Genomic DNA, 23,972 nt, shown 5'->3' on the forward strand with positions numbered 1-23,972 from the left:
GGTTTGGGGAAAACCAACCTAAAATAGTCTTCTTACTCTTAGCCACCTTCCTCTTCTCCTTTTCCCTCTTTCTGGCCTTCATGACTTCTTTATTTTACTGTTTTTTTCTCATTTTTTTCCTGTCCTTCCTTTCCTCGTGTCTCTACTCATTCCACTTTCAATGAATACTTATAGTGAGCCCAATACAGAGAGGCCCTACAGACACAAAAATGGCTACAACATCAGAGTCATGGCCAAGTGGAGGAGAGGGAGGAGGAGAAAGAAGTAACAGGTCTGGTTTTTAACACGTTGAGCTTGAAGTACTTGCTGGACATCTATGGAGGTAGACAGTAGTGGTTGGGAATGCTAAGCAGGAATTCAAGAAAGAGGAAGTTTTATTGAATACTATATGTACTGTGTTTGGAGTAGGGAATACAGTGAAAAGATAAAACCTGTCCATTTTTCCAAGGACTTTAAGAAAACAAGCAAGAGCATTAAAGTGTTTGAGGTGCCCAGATAAAAGCATGGGCAGGTACTGAGGAGATACAAAGCAAAGCAGTCAGATCAACCTGAAGTGAGGGAATGGGAAGAGCCAGCCAGTCCCTTGGCTTCATAGAGCCCATCAGCCAGGAAGGTCTCTGTAGGCATTATGCATGGGATTGGCACTTTAGCTCTGTTGATGCTAAATTGTTCCAGCCAGGCTTACCCATGGAGTGTTAGCTTTTCAGATTTGTGTTCTCTTTTCTCTAACTGGATATTGATCTTCCCTTAGCAGAACAGTCTCCATCTCTAGATGGGGAAGGGAAACCCATGGCTACCTGTAAGGCCTCCTTCCCATGAGTCTTAACACTATGCTGATTTGGCAAAATAGCCCACGGTCTCTTACATTTCTTCCTATTTTATAGACCCAAAAATAAACCCAAGAGTGTTCTGGGATAAGTATACAGACATAAATAAATTTGGCAGTCTGATTGGCTGCAAAAATTTTCCAAGAGAATAAGTAGATCATTGCCATGGAGTTTTCCATCTTGTGAGATCTAATGAAATTAACTTTCTACTTCAGAAACACTTTTCAGTCTTTATGATGAAATCCCTTTGACCATTAACTTATCAGATCTTGGAGCTAATGGAAATTCTCCCACCTTACCCCACCCCAACTCTATTTGTGTGAGCATCAGAGAAAACTCCCATGCTTTTCATCAGGCATCCATTTGTGTCTATTCCTCCTAGCCTAAAAAATCCTCATAAGCCAATTAAGTAAATTAAGATTTACATAAACAACTTGGTTCTCCCAGTCCTTTCTCAGCTGCCTGATTTCACCTAGACAAACTAAAAATGGAAACCCAAAGAGCAAATACTTGGTGCATTTTAGCCCTTTAAAGGAAAACTCCCCTTTTGTGCTTTTTCTGTGGCAAAGACATTGTCCTCTACTCACAAGTTATTGCTAGAAAAACAGACAGCTTTGCGCATTGGCGTGGAGTTCCGCATGGGGTAAATCTATACAGCTGCAGTCAACAGGGATATCTTTTCCCAGTGATGACTGGGTTTGTTTCTCCAGGTTTTCAATTTAGATTGTTCACTTGGTTTCAAAATTACCTTTTAAAATGTGTAATTTAAATTGTGGTCATATGGTGTGAATCATTTCTTGAACCTTATTTAGGATATTCTTGCAAGTTCCACGGGATGATTATAAATACTTATCTTGAAGTTAATGTTGCATCTTGTTTGTTCTAGAAAGAGAGAAGAATTGCTTATTGAATGTTTATGATTTTTAGCTCAAAAAAATTTAATTAAGCATACTAGCTGCAGGCCAAAGAGGGAAGATTTGAGATATTCCAAAATAATAACATTTGCTTTTAAATGTTAATATCTTATTTCAGGTACTCTTCCTGCTGTTGCTGTTTCACCTAACATTGATGAAATGAACACAATCTGATTAACGTATGGTATATGGCAAAAAACATTATCTTATGAAGTATATTGTATTACATGCCATCCTGACTATGCTGCCAAGTATTCTATAAGTATATAGGCTAGCTGAGCCTACTTCTTACTTCCAAGAGGAATGAGTGGATGGTAAAGACCATCAAGAATAGGGTTATTCTGTCTGGGTGCAGTGGCTTATGCTTGTAATCCTAATACTTTGGGAGGCCAAGGCAAGAGGATCGTTTTAGCCCAGGAGTTCAAGACTAGCCTGGTCAATATAGCAAGTCCTCATCCCTACAAATAATTTAAAAAATTAGCTGGCATGGTGACACAGGTCTGTGGTCCCAGCTACTCAGGAGGCTGAAGTGGGAGAAGAATTGCTTGAGCCCAGGCAGTCAAGGCTGCAGTGAGCCATGATCTCCACCACTGCACCCCAACCTGGTTGACAAAGCAAGACCCTGTCTCAAAAACAAAAAACAAACAAACAAAAAAACAGAACAGAGTTATTCTATTTAAGTTCATCATCACTATCACATTTCATTGAGAATTGCTGAAACTTACACAGCATTTTCAATGATCTGCTCTGTAAATTTTTGATAATTCTTTAAGCTCCTCATGATTTACGATAGTTAAGAGCCTGGAAAATTATTTTAAACAATTTTACAGAATGGCATAGGAAAACAATCAAGCAAACAAAAAGCTTTGCATACTAGTCCTGACTCTGCCGTTAACTACTTTCCGCAAGTTATTTAGTTTACCTTCTCATTCTGCAAACTAGGTGACCCAAACTAGGTAATCTGTAAGGTCTCCTTGAGCTCTAAGATTTTATAATATTAATATTAGAATTATGCCCACTTTTACTAAAATTACTGTCGAAGCTCCTAACGTCTTCTGAGAGTAATCTCTTCATAGTACTTTTAAGTCTTGGGTGTCTACGTGGCCTTTATCAAGAGGAAGTTATAGTCTTTATATATGGGGTGAATCACTCTCACCCTTTGTAAATGTGAATACCTCTCTATGAAATCAAAATATTTTGCAGTTTCACTTGATGTAACTTGTACTTCTGTAATCAGTTTATTGAAAAATTAGGCAATACCAGGGCGCTCCTCCAACTCCAGTAACACTTTATATGAATTTATTTATTATTCATAACAGTACCTACATATATTTGGAGAATACTATTACTTATTATTATGAACGAGTGAGGATGCTTTTGAATTTAATAACTGAAAATACCAACTCAAATTGGCTTAAATGGTAAGGAAGTTTATTATCTCACACACAAAGAATCCAGAGGTACATTCAGGCTCTCAATGTTGTCATTGAGAAGCAAGGATGTTTTCAATCCTCATCTCCTCACTGTGGTGATACCCTTGTGAGTGTAATACATTAGCACATCGACATCACATGCAGAAGTACCAATGTCCTAAAAAAGAAAATGGCTATTTCTTCTTTTTCTCCTTAGAAGCAATAAACTTCTCCTAAAAGTCCTGAAAAAACTTTTCCTCATCTACCATTGGCCAAAAAATGAGTCACATTTCTTCCTAAATCCACCACTAAGAAGAATGGGTGAAAATTAACAATTCTGGGGACAGAATGGGAAGGTAACCACTATGATCGCAACAATGTATAATATAATATATTCGTAGTCCATAGATAGTGCTTGCGCATAGATTCCTTGTCATAATGCTACATGTACTGAATACTTCTGCTCCCAAACATTCTGGAAATTCTTGGCCAATTCTTCACTCTAAGACCAAAGTCCATGACCATTGCTACACTACTAATGATTTGTATTCTGTGGGGAAAAAAAATGAAATTAATGGTTCCAAAGTAAATCACCCTAACTTGTGTGTATGTCTTTCCTAGAGGATACATCTCAAATATTGCAACAAATAGAACATATGATGCAATTATATAATTTAAGTGAAATTGATGAGCTCTTGAAAGACACAAGCCATCAAAGCTCACTCAAAAAGAAATAGATAACCTGAATAATTCTACATCTATTAAGAAAATTTTATTTGTAGGTCAAATCTTTCTAGAAGATAAAACTTCATGCTCAAATAGCTTCATTGAAAATTCTATCAAACTTTTGAGAAAGAAATAATACCAATTCTACACAAATTCTTCCAGAAAATAAAGGAAAAATGAGCAATTCCCAGCTTATCTTATGAGACCATTATTACCCTGACCAAAATAAGACAAAACTTTACAAGAAAGAAAATCTACAGACCAATATCTCTCATAAACAAGGACACAAAAGTTTTTTGTAAAACATCAATAATAAGATTCAGCAATTTTCCTTCTAATATAAAGGAAAATATGTCATGTCCAAGCCTCATCTCCAGAAAATAAAAATAAACAAAGTAAATAAATCAATGGGAGTTATATCAGTGAAAATGATGGAGTAAGAACCTCTTTTTTTTTTTTTTGAGACGGAGTCTCACTCTTATTGCCCAGGCTGGAGTGCAATGGTGTAATCTCGGTTCACTGCAACTTCTGCCTCCCAGCTTCAAGTGATTCTCCTGCCCCAGCCTCCCGGGTAGCTGGGATTACAGGCGTTCACCACCACGTCTGGCTAATTTTTTGTATTTTTAGTAGAGACGGGGTTTCACCATGTTGATCAGGCTGGTCTCAAACTCCTGACCTCAGGTGATCCAACTCCCTTGGCCTCCCAAAGTGCAGGGATTATAGGCGTGAACCACCACACCTGGCCAAGGACCTCTTAATATTTTCTCTTCTATGAAGTAATGGGGGAACTGGGAAAAAATAGAACAACTTTTTCAGAACTCTGAAAATTAACCAAAGTCTTGCAGCAACCTGGGAAGTATTTATTCAGGAAAATGGCTCAGTAAGAGCAGCAAGCTTCGTGGCATTTTAACTTGCCCTATTCCATCCCCTCCCAACTCTGTGGTATCTTTGAAAACCAACAGCCCACAATCCTGGTGAGAAGCTGGAGACTGGCAGCCACTGGAGTGGACAGAATGAGGTCGGAGTTCCTTCAAAGCTGTATTCACAGAGCATTGTCACTATTTGACTGTTCTAGTGGTTCTTTGGAAGATTCCACTTACAAGATTGTCTTTATGTGACCTGTCTCAGAGCTCATTCAGTGTGAAAAGCCTTTTCTGTGGGGCATTTGTCAAAAACAATTCAATGAAATTGTCTAACATTGTGGCTACCCAAGGAAATGGATAACAGTTGAGGGAAATAAGAGGCTAACCAAAAAGCTTAAAAGGAAAAACTTGGGATAAGATATCCATAGTGGCTTTTAAAAGTTCTAACATATTTCTGGGAATCTAAAAGACCATGTACATGCATAGACACGTGTACATATTTAGGGCTGTGTGCATGCTCAGGAAAGACCTATGAAGGCCCTATGGATGACTTTGAGGCTCTGTGAAAGCAGAAAGTAAAGGCTAAGGCAGAGCTGTCAACTGGCTGGCTGAATCTTGAATGTATGCCCCTGCATGCACACAGAATCCCTTGGCAAAGATTCAGAGACTTATTGGTTCAGGGCATTTAAGGAAATCTCTGTCCAATTATTAGCTGACCACTGAGCTAACTGGGCAAAGACTTTAGTGGCCACATGTAACAAAGAATACAGACTTTACAGAATTAGTCCAGGAAAATCACAGCCAAAATATAAGAAAAAGTAGCAAACAACAAAAACAACAAAATCTGCAGAGGGAGGAGAATCTGATTTCAGAGTTACCATATTATATTATTTGAAATGCTGAGTTTTCAAAACAAAATAATTATGAGATATGCAAAGAAACAAGAAATTATAACCCATATAAAGTTTTAAAAATCAATTAGGCCGGGCGCGGTGGCTCAAGCCTGTAATCCCAGCACTTTGGGAGGCCGAGACGGGCGGATCACTACATCAGGAGATCGAGACCATCCTGGCTAACACGGTGAAACCCCGTCTCTACTAAAAAAATACAAAAAATTAGCCGGGCGAGATGGCGGGCGCCTGTAGTCCCAGCTACTGGGGAGGCTGAGGCGAGAGAATGGTGTAAACCCAGGAGGCGGAGCTTGCAGTGAGCTGAGATCCGGCCACTGCACTCCAGCCTGGGCGACAGAGCGAGACTCTGTCTCAAAAAAAAAAAAAAAAAAAAAAAAAAAAATCAATTAATAGAAACTGTCTTTGAGAAAGTCCAGACATTAGATTTATTAGACATAAACTTTAAATCAGCTATTTTAATATATTCAAAGAGGTAAAAGAAACCATATCTAAATAACTAAAAGAAAGTATGAGTACAATGACTCACCAAACAGAAAATATCAACAAAGAGATAGAAATTATGAAAAAGAACCAAATTCTGTTGAGGGAGGGGGTATAAAGGTAAAAAAAGATATAAATGTATTTATTATCACTGAAATGTACACTTAAAAGTTGTAAAGATGGTAAATCTTTTAAAAAATTTTTTTGAGACTGAGTCTTACTCTGTCACCCAGACTGGAGTACAGTGGCATGGTCACCACTCACTGCAGCCTGAACTGGGCTCAAGTGATCATCCCACCTTTGCCTCCTGAGTAGCTGGAACTACAGGTGTGCACCACCATGCCCAGTTAATTTTTAAATTTATCTGTAGAGTCATGGTCTTGCTTACATTGACTGGGCTAGTCTTGAACACCTGGCATTAAGTGATCTTCCTGCCTTGGCCTTGCAAAGTGCTAGGATTACAGGTGTGAGCCACTGTGTTCGGCCAAAAAAATAAAAAATAATAATAATAAAAGAATTTGCCAATCTGTAAGCTCTGTGAGATGTGGTAGTAAATAAAAAGAAACAAAAAGAAAAAAAAATTTTAAATCAATGTAACCACCATATCAACAGACCAAAGAAGACAAATAACGTAATTATTTTAATAGATGCAGAAAAAGCATTTGACAATCAACATGCATTCATGATTTTAAGAAACCAAACTCTCAAGAAACTAGTAATGAAGGGAGTTTTCTCAACCTAATAGTGGGGATCTACAAAAATCCTATAGCTACTGTGATACTTAATGGTGAAACACTAAGTGCTTCTCTTCCCAGATGGGAATAAATCAAAGATGTCCTCTCTTACTACTCCATTCAACATTGCATTGGAGATTCTAGCCAGTGTGCAAAAAATAAATAAAGGGTATTTCTTTATTAGAAAATAAGAAATAGAACTATTCACAGATGACATGACTGTCTATGTAAGAAACTCCAAAGAATATCCAAAATTGTACTAGAACCATTGTTTAGCAATATTACAAAGTCAATATATAAAAACTAATTGTACTTTCTTTTCTTTCTTTTTTTTTTTTTGAGAGGGAGTCTTGCTCTGTCGCCCAGGCTGGAGTGCAGTGGTGCAATCTCAGCTCACTGCAAGCTCTGCCTCCTGGGTTCACGCCATTCTCCTGCCTCAGCCTCCTGAGTAGCTGGGACTACAGGCACCCACCACCACGCTGGGCTAATTTCTTTTTGTATTTTTAGTAGAGACAGGGCTTCACCGTGTTAGCCAGGATGGTCTTGATCTCCTGACCTGGTGATACACCCGCCTCAGCCTTCCAAAGTGCTGGGATTACAAGTGTGAGCCACCACACCCAGCCAAAAACTGATTGTACTTCTATGTATCATTGACGAAAAATTAGAAAATAAGATTTTTTTAAAGAAAGCATTTTAAATAGCACCATAAAATATTAAGTACTTTGGTACAAAAATAACAAAATATGTGTAAAATCTGTTTGCTGAAAACTATAACACTAACAAAAGAAGTCATATATATGTAAATATATGTAAATGGAAAAATATGCCATGTTTATGGATTAAAAGAATTACTGTGGTTAAGATGCCATTTATTTCCTAAATAGATCTATAATTCAATGCAATCCCAATATATTTACAAATAAGATTTTCTGGGGAAATCAAATTAATATGAAAAAACAAAGGAACTAGAATAGCCAAAACCCCAAAGTTGAACGATTTACACTTTCTTAATTCAGAGTCCAGAATGTACACCATTATGCAATGGAAAACATTCATAGGGTCTGTACTTTCTGATTTCAAGACTTATTATATTGTTACAGCAATTAAGGCAATATGGTATTGGTGACAGGTAGACATACAGATCAATGGAGCATAACAGAGGTAAGAATAAATCCTTACTTATGTGAATAGTTGATAAATCAATTTTAATAAATCCTTACTTATGTGAGTAGCTGATAAATCCTTACTTATGTGAGTAGTTGATTTTTGACAAATTTGGAAGGACAATTCAATGGCGAAAGAATAATCTTTTAAATACATGGTTTTAGAACAAATAGTCTTATATTTAAAAATGAACCTTGAGCCAGGTACAGTGGCATATGCCTCTAATCCCAGCTGCTTGAGAGACTGAGGACAGAGGGTCACTTGAGTCCAGGAGTTTGAGCCCAACCTGGGCAACATAGGAAGATCTCATTTTCTAAAAAAAAATTTTAAATTTTTAGAAATGAACCTTGGTCCACACTTTGCACTTTATACACAAATTAGCTCAAAAATGTCCATAGGCATAAATGTAAAGCTGAAAATATTAAAATTTCTAGAAAAAAAAGTAAGAAAACCCTTGACCAGGAAGGGTGGCTCACGCCTGTAATACTCGCACTTCGGGAGCCCAAGGCATGTGGATTGCCAGGGCTCACGAGTTCGAGACCAGCCTGGTCAACAAGGTGAAACCCCATCTCTACTAAAATATAAAAAATTAGCCAGTCATGGTGGTACGCGCCTGTAGTCCCAGCTACTCGGGAGGCTGAGGCAAGAGAATTGCTTGAACCTCTGGAAGAGGGAGGTTGCAGTGAGCCGAGATTGCGCCTCTACACTCCAGCTTGGGTGACAGAGTGAGACTCCATCTCAAAAAAAAAAAAAAGGAAAAGAAAATCCTGTGAATGCAGGTTAGGCAAAAATTCCTTAGACATGACATCAATAATATGATTCATAGTAGGAAAAAAAATGACAAATTGGACTTCCTCTCTAAAAGGCCTTGTTAAGAAAGCAGTCATCTAGCTGTAGACTGGGATAAAATATTTGCAAAAACACCTATCTGATAAAGGACTTGTATCCAGAATATATAAAGAACTATCAAAATTCAGTAAGAAAACAACCCAGTTTTAAAATGGGCAAAGATTTGAACAGACACTACAAAAAAAGATATATGAATGGCAAATAAGCATGTGAAAAGATGACCAACATCATTAGTCACTAGAGAAATGCCAATGAAAACCACAATAAAATATCACTCCACACTTATTAGAATTGCTAAAATGAAACAAATGGATAATGCCAAAAGCTGACAAGGATGCAGAACACCTGGAACTCTTATACGCTGCTAGTAGGGATGCAAATGGTATAAAACTTTGGTAAACTGTTTGCCAGTTACTTATAAAGTTAAACATACATTTACCTAGGCAAGCATTTTACTCCTAGGTATTTACCCAAGAGAAATGAAAACTTACGTTCATATAAAATATGTACATGAATGTTTATAACAACTTTATTCATAATTGACAAAATGGGAAATAATCCAGATGTTCATAAACATATAAATGTATAAAAAAATTATAGTTCCACACAATGGACTATTACTCAGTAATAAAAAGAGGTAAATTATTATGCTTACAACAACATAAATAAATCTCAATGCTAGATCAAAAAAGCCAGATTCGAAAGGTTACATATTGTATGATTCCACTTATATGACATTTTGGAACGGTAAAAGTATAGAGATAGCTGCCAGAGGCTGGAAATGGGAGTGGACCACAATGAAGCATAAAGGAATTTTACGGTGCAATGGGGCTATTCTATATCTTAAATATGGTGGTGGTTACATGACTATATGCATTTGTCAAAGCTCCTAGACCACTAAAAAGTGAATTTTACTGGAATGTGAGTTCTCTGATTTGCATCTGATTCTGGCAAATTGCTGACACCAGGGTCCTCAAAAACACATATTAGAAACCACTGGCATAATGACAGTTCAAAAACTTTTAGATGACTGTTATAATCAGTAGAATGTTAAGTCAATGAGTATGTCAGGCAATGAGACCTGATTCTCAGCATGAGTTCATGTACTACAGATATATCCTTGAGGAAAATAGTGGCAACCACAAGCCAAGTAATAGGGTGCGGTCTTTATATTAATGAAGATAGTCCTGTGTAGACATGTTTTGTGAAAACTAAGCCCATCTCCTGAATCATGGCCTGCAGCATAAGAGAATGCTCATCCTTATGCAGACTTTTCAGCTCTCTGGCAAATCCATCTATCAGGTGGCTTCCAGCTGTTTTGCTGAATTTTTTTGTTGCCCCCCCCCCAATAGGGATCAAGCCTAACACAAATTTCAAATAACTGGTCTATTTATATAAAATAATCAGATTTTGACAGCCTATCTTATTCTGTGATCAGTATTAAACTCTTCCTCTTCTTGCTGCTCCTGACATCCCTCCCATGTCATTTCTGAGCAAATAAAGTGCAGATGACTTGGCTTGCCCCAGTTCTTAGAGAGGCTTAACTCTACCAGGGTGAGCAGGTAAACACTGCCAAGCATAAAACTAGAAGTCACTTCCCATCCTGATGGGAGGATTTTCATTTCTTCTGCTAATAAGGGGAATCTTTTGGAATCAAAAGGATATTTTTCTCTGATTATAAAGGGTGTCCTAGTCTGATTTGTGCTGCTATAACAGAATACCAGACAGTAATTTATTTAAAAAAATATTTCTTACAATTCTGGAGGCTGGGAAGTGCAAGATTGAGGGGCTGGCATCTGGTGAGGGCCTTCTTGTTATGTCATAACATAACAGAAGGCCTCATATGGGTGAGAGAGAGAGAGAAGGGGGTTAAACTCATCCTTTTATAAGGAACCAACTCCAGAGATAACAAATCTACTCTTGAGATAATGCCATTAATCTATTAATGAGGGTAGAGTCATGACCTAATCACCTCTTAAAGGTCCCACCTCTTAACATTGTTGCATTGAGGATTAAGTTTCCAACACATGAACTTTGGGGGACACATTCAAACTCTAGCAAAAGGGGAGCAAGTGCTAAGGCTAACACTGCACAGATTTTCTTTGGCTCATTTTGTCTTTTGATAAAGCTAATTTATAATTGTTCAATTACTAGAAATAAGTTACAAATAATTTAGTAGGCCATGTGTTAGAAATAACCTATGGTAGCTTTAATTAAATGCATCATCTATGGGTGATATATTCTAATATAATCCTATATTCTTAATGTCTAAGTTCTTCAAGTCCAGAGAACGGAATCTTTTTTTTTTTTTTTTTTTTTTTTTTTTATGCATCTCCCATTGATAATATGTTAGGTGGTGAACAGGACAAAATGGGAGCAGGGAAGAGTGCAAACCAAAGGCAATACACTTTTTGTTGTTGTTATTGTTTTTATATCCTCCACCAGAAAGTAATCTCTAACATGGGACTTTTGAGAAAGGTAACTTGGCAGAGAAGGGGAGGGAATTGCTGTAGTCAGTGGTTGGCTTGGAAAAATCTCAGCATCATCCTAGGACCTGCAGTCTCCCTCATCTTAACAGCAACCACTAAATATCATTGTCTCTGTCCAACCTTGCTGATCTTGCGCTGCTCAGTTCCTTTTTCTTTTTCACCTTTGCCTTGCTAAAGCTCAGGCTCTTCACTAAACTACTGCCAGAGCGTCCCCATCAGTCTGTCTTGCCTCTTTCTGTTCTACTCCACTGTCTACACTATCACCGAATTTATCTTTGTTCAGCCCAGCTGAACCTTCGGCAACTCCCCCTCACCCTCAGAATGACACCGACATGCCGCAGACTGGCACTTCAGACTCTCTCTGAAGGGTAGGTGCATCCTTGAAATATCTTCTTCAGCCTTGGCTTCTCACCACCCCCGATCCTTTAAGGCCCAGCTCAAAGGACACCTCTTTTGTGAAGCTTTGGCTGATGTTCACAGCTGAGAGTGGATTTTCATAGTCCTTAACTGTTCTCTTGTGGTTTATATTCTTCCGTATGTTGTAATTATTGGTATATGTGGTGACTGTGTTCATATATTTTTTCTTTTTATGTTGTAAATTACTGGAAGGCAGGTTTTATATTTCACCCTCAATTGTATTTATATACCTCATGCCTTGCTCATGATAGACACTCCATAGGTGGTAGTCCACTCACTCAACAAATATGAGTTTTGAATGGAAAAATGAATGAATAGATCTGAAGTTGGGAATGGAAGAAAAGGAAACCAGGGTGCTTTGTTATTGTAATCAAGGCAGCAAGGAACACAACTGGCGATAATTCAAGAAACCCACATGGGAAGGGCAGGAGTTGGTACTACTCAGCTATGTCCTTCCAAAAGCCAAACAATTCCACACACCATGACATATGATGTTGTCATAATTGTGTATAGAGAAGTCTTATCTAGTGGCACATGCTAAGCAAAGAAGCCAAACAGGAAGATGGTCTTCCAGTCTTCGAACAGTAGTAGAAAACTGTAACAAGTAATTGTTGTATTATTTTTATTTAATATGTAAGAATTAGTTTAAAAAAAAAAAAACAGTGGATTTACTATTCAACAAAAGAGCTGAATCAGCAATTGTAGATACTGGAATTACCTCAGAAAATATAAAATTGTTTTTTCTCACCTCCTTCTCAGAGAATTTTATTTCTTATTATCTCTTGAGAATGGAGGGCAAAATGTGTCCCAAAGCTATAGGATACCTGGTGAAAGTATCATAAGCACATCATGGCACTATCATGTGATACTGTTTTTATGAGAGAAGAGTCATAGAATAGGTAGAAGTCCACCTATTGGGTACACCCCTTTAAACCAAACACATAAAAAAAATATGCATCTACAGGCCGGGCGCGGTGGCTCAAGCCTGTAATCCCAGCACTTTGGGAGGCCGAGACGGGCGGATCACGAGGTCAGGAGATCGAGACCATTCTGGCTAACACAGTGAAACCCCGTCTCTACTAAAATACAAAACTAGCCGGGTGAGGTGGCGGGTGCCTGTAGTCCCAGCTACTCGGGAGGCTGAGGCAGGAGAATGGCGCAAACCCGGGAGGCGGAGCTTGCAGTGAGCTGAGATCCGGCCACTGCACTCCAGTCCGGGCGACAGAGCGAGACTCCGCCTCAAAAAAAAAAAAAAAGAAAAAAAAAATATGCATCTACAAACATTCCATAAGGTAGGGAATAGTCACTTGGCAAAAGCACTCACTCTGGTCACCAAAAACAAATCCCTTTTCAGAAACACATCAGCCACGTAAAGCAGAGTCTGCCTGTACTCACGCTGCTCAGAGAGTGATGCATCTGGTCACTTGGTGCCAATCTGGGCCACACGTGAAAAGACACTCTTTCTCCCCAGCGTATTTAAAAGTCAGTAGATAATTTTGGAAGTATAACTATTTTTCCAGGTTGCCTTTTAAGGTACTTCCCTTTCTAGTCCATCAAAAATGGATTACTGTGACTCATTAACACAGCTCCAAACACAGTCAGAGAGCAAAAAACACCTTTCCGGTGTCTTAGTCAGTTCTATTTCCTAAAGTTGACTCTTTGCTTCTTCATTTTGGCAAGAATTTTGTTGTTTTCTGGTTAATTTAAAAACGTTTAAAAAACAACTCCCTTACTACCAGGCATATGGTAGGAACTTAATATATAAATGTTTTTTGTTGTTGTTGTTGTTTTGTTTTTTTGTTTTTTTGTTTTTGAGACGGAGTCTCGCTCTGTCGCCCAGACTGGAGTGCAGTGGCCGGATCTCAGCTCACTGCAAGCTCCGCCTCCCGGGTTCACGCCACTCTCCTGCCTCAGCCTCCCAAGTAGCTGGGACTACAGGCGCCCGCCACCTCGCCCGGCTAGTTTTTTGTATTTTTTTAGTAGAGACAGGGTTTCACCGTGTTAGCCAGGATGGTCTCGATCTCCTGACCTCGTGATCCGCCTCCTCGGCCTCCCAAAGTGCTGGGATTACAGGCTTGAGCCACTGCGCCCGGCCAATATAAAAATGTTAAATGAAGTTTCTTTCACTCCATATACCATGTCTTACTCACAGATTTGCCAAGTACAATAAACTATGAACATTGAATAACTAGAATGTGAGTACTTGAATTCTTTTTTCTTCTCCCCCCAAAGTGCCTAATATAAGACTCTGTAAACACTACTCACACATGCACATCTGAATATGTGAGAACCGGCACATGCACACACAGACATGAGTCTTATCAGCTGTTGAGTTAGCTCAGAGGATCCTTGACTAATTAACTTCAGGGGTTATCTGTTATAGATCTGATTGTTTTATTGTACCTGGAGAATACCAGTATTTTTATAGGAACCCAAGGGAAGGAAAATACCATCCATGCTGATTCTGATGGTTGCTTAGCATATTAGTTTTATTTTATTTTTTAATTTATTTTTATTTTGTAGAGATGGGATCTCACTGTGTTGCCCAGGCTAGTCTTAGACTCCTGGCCTCAAGAGATCCTCCTGCCTTGGCGTCCCAGAGTGCTGGGATTATAGCTATAAGCCACAATGCCTGGCCTGTGTGTTTGGTTTTATATAGTTGTTATAGTTGAATAATTGATTGGTCTGTGGTTGCTGAGTTCTATAAACAGATTTCTATCTAAAACTATCAATAAACTATTCCAATACCATACTGCTGTTAACTGAAAACATCCTCACTGTTCAGATGGTTTTGGGTTTTTTTTTTTTTTTAATTTGCTCTCAGCCTGATCTGTTCTAATATTGCCTATTTTCTTTCAGTTCAAAGTTATGGGCAGACTTAAATTTTAATAATACACAAGGCAGGAAATGAAGGTTCATGAGTCAAGTGGAATCTATTAGACTCTGCCACTTACGAGATGGAAGACCTTTAGCCTGTTACTCAGCCTCTCAAACTTCACTTTTCTCAGCTATAAAATGAAGATAATAATGGTACATATCTCTCGGAGTCATTGTGGGGATTGTGTTAGAGAATGGATGTAAAATATCTGGCTCACAGTAGTTCTAGAAAGCATTAGTTGCAGTTGCTCTTCTTTCCTGGGATCAATAATCCGAACACCCACACAGTGCCTGTAGCGAGTTGCTCCTTAATGTCAACTTAAGAACATTTGTCACATAACCCAAAACACGTCCCTCCACAGCCTGTGAGGCCCTGTGTGATCTAGTCCTGCCTCCCTTGCCAGCCTCTCACTCGCTGCCTGCCTCCCTTCACTTGATGCTTTTGAGCAAATTGGCCTCATCACTGTTCCCCCATCTCACCATGCAGCTTCCACCTGAGAGCCTCCTCAGAGACTCTTGCCCCATCTAGATATTAGAACACTCTCCAACCTGCCCTTAACCTGTGTTGATCTCTTTTCAACCTTCACCTATCACTTATGTAGCACGACTTTCCCTAACACTCCTCTCCAAGATTATGTCTCTTCTTATGCTCTCATAGTAGCCAGTACTCTTTCTTTCTGATCTTGCTCTGTCATCCAGGCTAGAGTGCATTGGTGCCATCATAGCTCACTGTAACCTTGAACAGCTAGGCTCTTGTGATCCTCCTGCCTCAACCACCTGAGTAAATGGGACTGCAGGTATATGCCATCATACCCAGCTATTTTTTTTTTTCAGTAGAGACAGGGTCTTGCTATGCTGCCCAGGCTGGTCTTGAACTCCTGGCCTTAAGTCAGTACACTTTCTTTATAATAGTTATCACATTCTTGCAGTTGCTCTTATAATATATATATGCAATCTGCAATTATATATTGTACATAACTGTTATAGACTGAATTGCGTCCCTCCAAAATTCATATGTGAAGCCCTAATCACTAGTGTCTCAGTGAGTTTATTTGAAGATAGGGTTTTTAAAGAAGTAGTTAAATTTAAGTAAAAAGGAGCCCATCAGGGTGGACTCTAATTCAATCTGACTGTGTCCTTATAAGAAGAGGAGATTAGGACACACAGAGAGAGACACCAGGGATGTGCATGCACAGAGAAAGGCCATGTGAGGACACTGCAAGAAGGCAGCCATCTGCAAGCCAAGGAGAGGGGGTCTCAGGAGAAATCAAACCTCCTGACACATTGATCTTCAACTTTCAGCCTACAGAACTGTGAAAAAATAAATTTGTGTTGCTTAAGCCACCCAGTTCGTGGTATTTTGTTACGGGAACCCCCACCGACTAATACATTATGTAAGGCCTGTCTTCTTCCATTTGACTGTGAACTCCATAAGCATAGGGAATATGTCCATATTTCACCACCAAACTCTTAGCACATAGTTTAATGCCTGGCTCCAAGCAGGAGCCAACATATTTTTGTTTAATTCTTGAATTCATGAATAAAGGAATAAATGATGAAGGGGCATGTCTATTTTATGCTGAAAGCTTTGTGTGTTCTGGGTTCTTCAGTGTTCTTCTCCTATAAGACTGATGGAAGACATGTTGAGTATTTATTTGGGGAAAGCAGTGTCAAATTCTGCATCATTGAAAGGGTTCTGAAATGCATACTTCAGTGTGGAATATGGCCAGCTTAGGAGCAAGAGCCCCACAGGTGTTGCCGTGGTCTCCTACCCTTCCATGGGATGCAGTGCCCACAATAGCAAGGTGCAGTCGCACATCAGTGCTATGCTGTAGTGGCCCCACTGCTCCCTTCCAGTATCTTAGGATAATGCCTCAGAACTGGGGATCCCAGTGTGATGTTGGGTGCCAGGAATGTGCTATGGCCTCAGAGGACTGCCTGAGTGAGTTCCAGGGTCAGACTTCCCATTTTACCAACACCAAGGGTCTCAAGCTAGTCTTTGGGCCCCCTGGAAAGCCACATGCTATCCAAGTATTCATAAGAATTATCCTGATTGATGCAAGTTGACCATCTAGGGAAATCTAAAGGTGCCCAGGATGTACTTGGAGTTGCAGGACATCTGGAAGCCCACGCATGTCTTTAGGTGTATGGAGACTATGTGGTCACCTGATTTGAAGGACAGGAAGGTCCTTATCCCTCCCCAACAGCACCTCTCTCCATTATTAGGTGGCTAAATGCCTAAAATTCCATCACTAACATGTCACTCTTTTAGGTCAGCATCACTATATCTGGTTGCCTCTTTTGTAAAATGAACCCCTACCCCACCAATTGCTCAGTACAGTCATTAGCATATTATGAATTAGTTCACCAACTGTTTTCTCCAGATGAGCTTGACCTGCCTTGAGTCACAAGAGTGGAAAGAGGACAAAGACATCTATAGAGGAAACAGATCTTGAATGTAAATCCTGCCAACTTCAGTTTCTCTAGGGCTCAGGCACTATGACCACAGGCCATCCATGTGCCTAGACCACCACTGAATCATGCAGTGGGATTTCAGTACCCATGGCACTGAGGAAGGGTACTGCCACAAAGTTGTGGCAGTTCTCCAGTCATAGAAGGTAGGCAATAAAAAAGCATTTCCTTTATGCTGGTCTTTTGTTTCCTTTTCCCCATGGGCCTATAAACAGTTAATCTGGAATTCTGGAAGGAGAAGCTTTCTGCCTCTAGTAAAGTTTGATTCCTGCAGGCAGATTTTTTTTTTTTAATCCAGCAAGTGTCAGATAATTGGAAGGGTGGAGTAACGCTGTAAACCACGACACACCTTTGTCAGGACTTGTTTGGAAGCAAAGAGTTGAAAGAAACAAGGTGGAGAGAAAGAGAAGTGAACATTTTTGAAAGATCACTCAGCTTTAACACACCTTGGCTGGGTCTGGATAAAAAAAAGTGAGCACTGCAAATTTCTAGAAGAAAACATCAGGGGAAGAAAGAGAGAGGGGGATTTATTCAAAGTTGTTTCCAATTCTTTCAAAACCTCAAACCAGGTAAGTAAACAGGAAGACCGACCTTTCTGCCTTTCTCTGAGACTTTGATGTAAGATTTGCTGTTTAGAAATTAAGTGTTTATTGGAGAAAAGAAGATGAAGTTCTGCAGTTTCTAGCATTCTGGTTAAAGTGATTAATTGGTTATAAAAGATGCCTTTGTTGTATGCATTCTGCTTAGGGTAGGTCTTTCAAAGGAAATAAATGGGGAAAAGGAGAAGGCTGGTTAAAATATAGCGGGGTCTAGAGGCAAGATCTTTCTGTGTTGTTTTCAGCATTGTAAAATGACTTGTGTTGTTTTATTTAGAATATGATAGGGCCTTATAATTCCTTCTCTTCCAATCTCAGTTTCCCCTCTCACTATCTTGCTCTCCTCTTCCCTCTGTCTCTCTCTCTCCACTGGACAAAGAGAACAACTCAGAGGTGAAGTTAAAGTATAGGTAAGGGGCCTTCTAGAAACAACCCTGTGCTGACTGGGCCTCTCTGATTAAGCCATACATGGTAAACATTGCTGTTTACCACACTGTAAAATTACCTCTAATCTAAAGAAAAGTGTGATCTTTGAAATGATCTAATTAATTCAGGAATTTTCCAGGATCAAACTTAGAAGAAGAAAAAAAAAAAGGAAGAAAATTGTTTCCCATATATTTACTCTTACGAGTCAACTTGGGTTTCCCCCTGCCAAAAAAAATTCACTTTGAGATGAGAATTACCAGTTTAGATACCTAAGTGGATGACATTAACTGGTAACTGACAAATTATCACTTTACTTTTTGAAGTGGAGGTAAAACCTCTGGCACATTCCTTTTTTTGAGAAGCAATTAATTAGTAGTCTAATAGTGGACTCGTAAAACGTAGTGAGATTTTTAAAAGGTATTTATTTGAAAAACAGAATAGTTTCTTCTTACCTCCATATGTTCTCTCTTAGAGCTAAGGCACAGATCTGTCAGAGCTAACCTAAGACAGATGTCTATCCCCACACAGACGTACTCTAGAGAATCAGAGGGGTCCTGCTTTACTCTTAGGCCCTGCAAAACATCCACATGAGTCTGATCAGAGTTTACACAGGAAAAATTAAAATGAACAGCTCTGCTTCAAGCTTGCATAGAAACTTACCAGCCTGGGTAATATGGCAAAACCCCAACTCTACAAAAAATACAAAATTAGCCAAACATGGTGGTGCACACTCATAGTCCCAGCTACTCAGAAGGCTGAGGCGGGAGGAACACCTAAGCCCAGGAGATTGAGGCTGCAGTGAGCCGTGATGGCACCACTGCACTCTGGCCTGGGCAACAGAGCCAGATTCTGTCTTAAAAAAGAATAGGAACTTTGGGAGGCCAAGGTGGGTGGATCACCTGAGGTCAGGAGTTCGAGACCAGCCTGGCCAATATGGTGAAACCCCATCTCTACTAAAAATGCAAAAATTAGCTGGGCGTGGCAGTGCGTGCCTGTAACCCCAGCTACTTGGGAGGCTGAGGCAGGAGAATTGCTTGAACCCAGGAGGCGGAGGCTGCAGTGGGCCAATGTTGCGCCACTGCACTCCCGCCTGGGAGACAGAGCAAGACTCCATCTCAAAAAAAAACAAAAAAGAATAAGAAAAAACTCCTTAGATTGGTGAAACTGACCAGAACTAAGAACAAACTACCTTCTCAGATTATGAAAAACAAAAAGAAGTCTGTGTTTACATTGTTTCATTTGCCATTATTAACAGTGGCAGGACACAACTGTAAACAAACCAGCATAATCACAAAGCTGGTGCCCTATCCCACCTGCCCCCAGTCATGACAATCCAGGATGCCAAATGTTGCAAGTGGCAAACCCATCTCCGGGGTGTTATAGAGACAAAGCCAAGCCTCCAAGACAGTCAACTCCAGGGCATTGGCTTTCCTGGAGTCAAACTGCTGGGCCCTTCTGTGTTATCAGGTCAATAGCCAGTGGATGGTTTTCTAATACTTTGGCAATTTTGTTGTTGTTTTGTTTTAAAATTTAAAGTGTATAAAGATTGGAGTAATAGAAGCTATAAAAATACTTGCAATTCACTAACAGAGTATAGAAACATTCCTAAAACAAAAGATAGAGAGAAAAATACTTAGCTTCTTCATTATCTTTGTTGTATCAAGAACAAAGTGTTTCATGCATCATTAGAATAAGATAACGTGATGGTTTAAACCCAAATATGATGGTAAACAGTTAACGTGATGGTTCACTGTCACTAACAGTGGTTTGTCCTTGTGTGTGTGTGTATGTTAGACAGCAGCATCATCTGAATAGTTTTAGGTAGACGTGACATCATTTAAATAAAGTAGAAAGAAAAAAGCTCATAAAAGTAGAAAAATGATTTAAAATTGTGTCTTCTTGCCTAGAAAAGTAACATGGGATCATTTTTACACCTTCACAAAACATTAACTATAAAATAACCACAAAGCAACCCTTTAGAACTATGGATAGAAATTAGTATAATTTTGGAATTGAGAGCTTGAATGATCTGCTCATCCTTAGTTCTAGTGAAGTGACCCAACTATCTGAGAAGTTAAAAATTATGTTATTTGACAGTGCTTCCATTAAGTAGGGCTTTGGGAAGATGAACACACTGGTGAATCCTGCTAGGATAGGCAGGCTCAGGCACATACCTGGGCAGGAAACGTTCCTTTTCCTAATGTTACACTTTTAAAAAACTATCAGCACTTAAAATGTGTAAAAAAGAAGTCCTGGGAATATACTGTAGGTCCCATGGGAAGATCCTAGTCCAGGCTTGTGCCCCACGCCATCATTCTCCACTTAGTATAACTCACTTATAGAAAGTTTCCTCTTATATTTGGTTTAAAGGAATCAGTCTCCCAACACCTACCTGACACCTCAGATTGGCAGTGGGACACACAGACATTGGGGTGGCTTCAGATTGAGAGACAGGCATCTACCTGTACCTGCCTACAGCCGGCTACATTCACAAAGTACCTTCCAATGAGGAGCTCCCAGGCCCTGAAGGAGGGCATCTGATTTCTAAGTAGGTCATCACTTCATGCCATCTGGAAGGTGGGGAACCCTTGGCTTTTTACTGCAGAAATTCTTTGTCGTCGGGATTCAGGGAAAAGATGGAGGGCCTAGAAATGCCTGCTATTTTTCTGGATAAAGAAAAAACAAGCAAAACTTTCCAGGTTTGCTGCCTGGAGACTGTACTCTTAGCAAACAGAGTCATGATCCATCTTCCTAAATGACTGCAAGTGGAACCCATCCAGCCAATCCCAAATGTATAGCTGTCAGCAGCAACTTTCACTGAAAGATCAAAATAAGCAATAACTTGTAGGAAGTAAAAGTTTCTGTGGATTGTTATAAACAGTTCATTTCATGGTAATATTTCATATAAATTCAGGTACCATCCTAGAAAGCTAGTCACCTCCCCACTGACTGCCAGGTGCCTTTAAAGGTTTAATCTCCCCAAATGCCTCCTGATCCACAGCTTATTGTCTATTTTTTTAAAAGAAAGTCAGAGAAGGGTTTCAGAGGTATCAAATTATGCTTAAACAAAGGATTCCAAAGAAGGTGTCCAGTTGCACGTAGGTTTGCATGACATAAGTCATATAGGTTATAGCTGGAATGCAGACAGATTCACTGGCCAGGTTTGTCCTTTAATGAGGCTAGACTCCTTTGTTAAACTGTGTATGGAGCCCCTCCTCTGAGCTCCAGGAAACATACCTATAGAGACATTCTGTGGCTTCTCAGATCCAGCTAGGATTTTTTCCATGATGCCTCATTCCTTGCCTTGAGCTGTGTTTGAGAAACACCAATGAGCAAGAAGTTGGCACATTTACCAGGCCCTGAAGCTAAGTGTATGAATCTTGGTTACTCCACCAGATCGTTGATCAGCTGGTCTCATTTGGTCTTGGTTTTCATCAGGGAAGTCACCCAGAGCCACAGTATGACTTTCATGGTCCCTAGACACTTTTGCCTTTGTAGGCCCCTTCCTCCATCAAAAAACTTTTTAAAATTCTATTTTACAACTGCATTGGTATAAAGAAGGACATAATCCAGATTAGATTCTGTTCATTTTTCCTTCTGATGTTAAAAGTAAACATTTTGTGGGCCCCAAAATGTGCTGTGGGCCTAGGCACTGTGCCCACTTTGCCTACTGGGTAAGTCGAGCCTGAAGGCACTAGGCAGAGACTGGAAGGAGAGCTCTTCAAGCAAGGGGCACCTGGCAAAAGAAGTGTGCCTCAGCATCCTAGAACCCAGTTCGAACTACAACCAAAAGATAAACTTTTGGAGAAAGAGAAAGTTAGAGGAAGGGAGAGAATCACAGGGAAAGTCAGATTTCAGGTCCTTTCAGAACCTGGGGCCAGGCAGCACAGCAAGAAGAGAAGAGCCCAGTTGGGACGAAACCTTTGCTGTGCATTCCTGTGTGTTTAACACTTGAGCCTTCATTCCCACTGCCCTTTGGCAACAGCCCTGCCTCATACCATCCATGCTGAGGGACATGGTGGACAAGATTGCACTGGTCTTTTTCAGAAGCAGAGTAAGAATGAAGGGAGAATATAAAAAATACAAATATGTATTTTCCTACATGCTTCTATAGATTTTACAGGCTTTGTTCAACTGTTTTTCATACTTATGTCTGCAGATAAGCATGCAAGAGCCGATTACAGTGAATGTTTCATACTTTGAAAAGAGTAAAGTTCCATACAAGTACGACAAATAAAATTATTTTTATCCTAATTTAAATCCATCAAGTGCCATTCTTACCTCCAGACTCTAAAATAATGAAGCATGAATGTCTCATATGCATAGAGTTCCATATAGAACATTGAACATTATGGGAGACATTAAAATGAATTAGTTGATAGCCTAAGTGCCTTGACAGATCCCCTTCAGCTATTTATTACCATGGAAAAGAATGGAGATTTTATAGTCAAAGGTCAGGACACCTAATCTGCTATGTAAGCCTCTTGATGCTCAGCAGGGGGCAGGCTGATCAACTAGACACTGAAAAATAAGATCCCAGCACAAAGAAATAGAATCCAAAGTGGAACTATTAAATTAATCTCTATTATACCTGTTACAAGAAATGGGAATGATCTTGTAAAAAATACTCACATGAAAGAATCATGCTTTAAATTCTCGAAATCATGTTTTTGGTTATCAGCTTCAACAGTGGGGACCTATACTTACGAAAAACAGTGATAAGTATGACTATCCTGGTTTCTGATTTTTCCTGCAGGTGGCTATGGTATGGATGTAACCAAGAAAAACAAACGAGATGGTACTGAAGTCACTGAAAGAAGTAAGAGCATCAGAATTTTTTAATTTATGTGTTTTATTATAAAAGTAACAAAAATTTGGAAACAGAATAAGTAATTCATTAATAATTCTACCACAACCACTGTATCATGTTTAAATGTGTTCCTAAATGGACTTTAATCCTCCTAATAAGGTAGTTCTTGTTGATTTTTATGTCAAAAGATGTCCTGCTTTTTCTTGAATGATGAAGGTTGTCATTTCCATGTATAGTTTTATAACCCTCATTTTAATGATGAGATAGCATTATGCTAAATGAATTCACTATAGTTTATTTTATCATTTCCAAATTTAGGGGTACAGGGCCACAGAAATCTAAACGAATAACATCCTAGTTATTGCGGAGACAAAGTTGAAATAAAACTAATATCATAGTTGACCTCTACACTGAAAATTGAAAACAGGTACATTTATTTTGTGAAACTGCCCAAATAATAAATTCAGAGACATTTAAACTCTCCTCCTAACAACTTTAAGTCAGGAAACTCTTTCACTTATTCTGTGGACTTTTTTTTTTTTTTTTTTTTTTTGAGATGGAGTTTCGCTCTGTCGCCCGGGCTGGAGTGCAGTGGCCGGATCTCGGCTCACTGCAAGCTCCACCTCCCGGGTTCACGCCATTCTCCTGCCTCAGCCTCCCGAGTAGCTGGGACTACAGGCGCCCGCCACCTCGCCCGGCTAGTTTTTTGTATTTTTTAGTAGAGACGGGGTTTCACCGTGTTAGCCAGGATGGTCTCGATCTCCTGACCTCGTGATCCGCCCGTCTCGGCCTCCCAAAGTGCTGGGATTACAGGCTTGAGCCACCGCGCCCGGCCTTCTGTGACTTTCATATATCTCCAATAAAAAAAAAATTCTGGCTCCATAGACTTGAAACTTTTGAAAATTTTAGTTAGGAAATAATTTATTTTTATGTGTCAAAGAATACCAAAGGTCTGTACAACAAGAGGTTTAGTGAAAGCTCAAGGTCTATTTTCAAATCAAGCTG

General features: G+C 39.5%; 1 protein-coding gene across 1 annotated transcript in view; it reads left to right on the forward strand.

Moving 5' to 3' along the window:
- Positions 1-17,614: 17,614 nt before the first annotated feature.
- The window catches only part of COL17A1 (collagen type XVII alpha 1 chain), a 59,967-nt gene continuing 53,609 nt past the window's right edge, over positions 17,615-23,972 (forward strand). The window contains exons 1-2 of the mRNA XM_017851821.1: positions 17,615-17,704; positions 22,914-22,976. Of these exons, the coding sequence (XP_017707310.1) occupies positions 22,925-22,976 (52 nt within the window). The 5' untranslated portion in view covers positions 17,615-17,704; positions 22,914-22,924. The remainder of the gene's footprint in view (positions 17,705-22,913; positions 22,977-23,972) is intronic.

This window comes from Rhinopithecus bieti, unplaced genomic scaffold (assembly GCF_001698545.2).
Source record: "Rhinopithecus bieti isolate Rb0 unplaced genomic scaffold, ASM169854v2 scaffold_31787, whole genome shotgun sequence".
NCBI classification, from domain to species: Eukaryota; Metazoa; Chordata; class Mammalia; order Primates; family Cercopithecidae; genus Rhinopithecus; species Rhinopithecus bieti.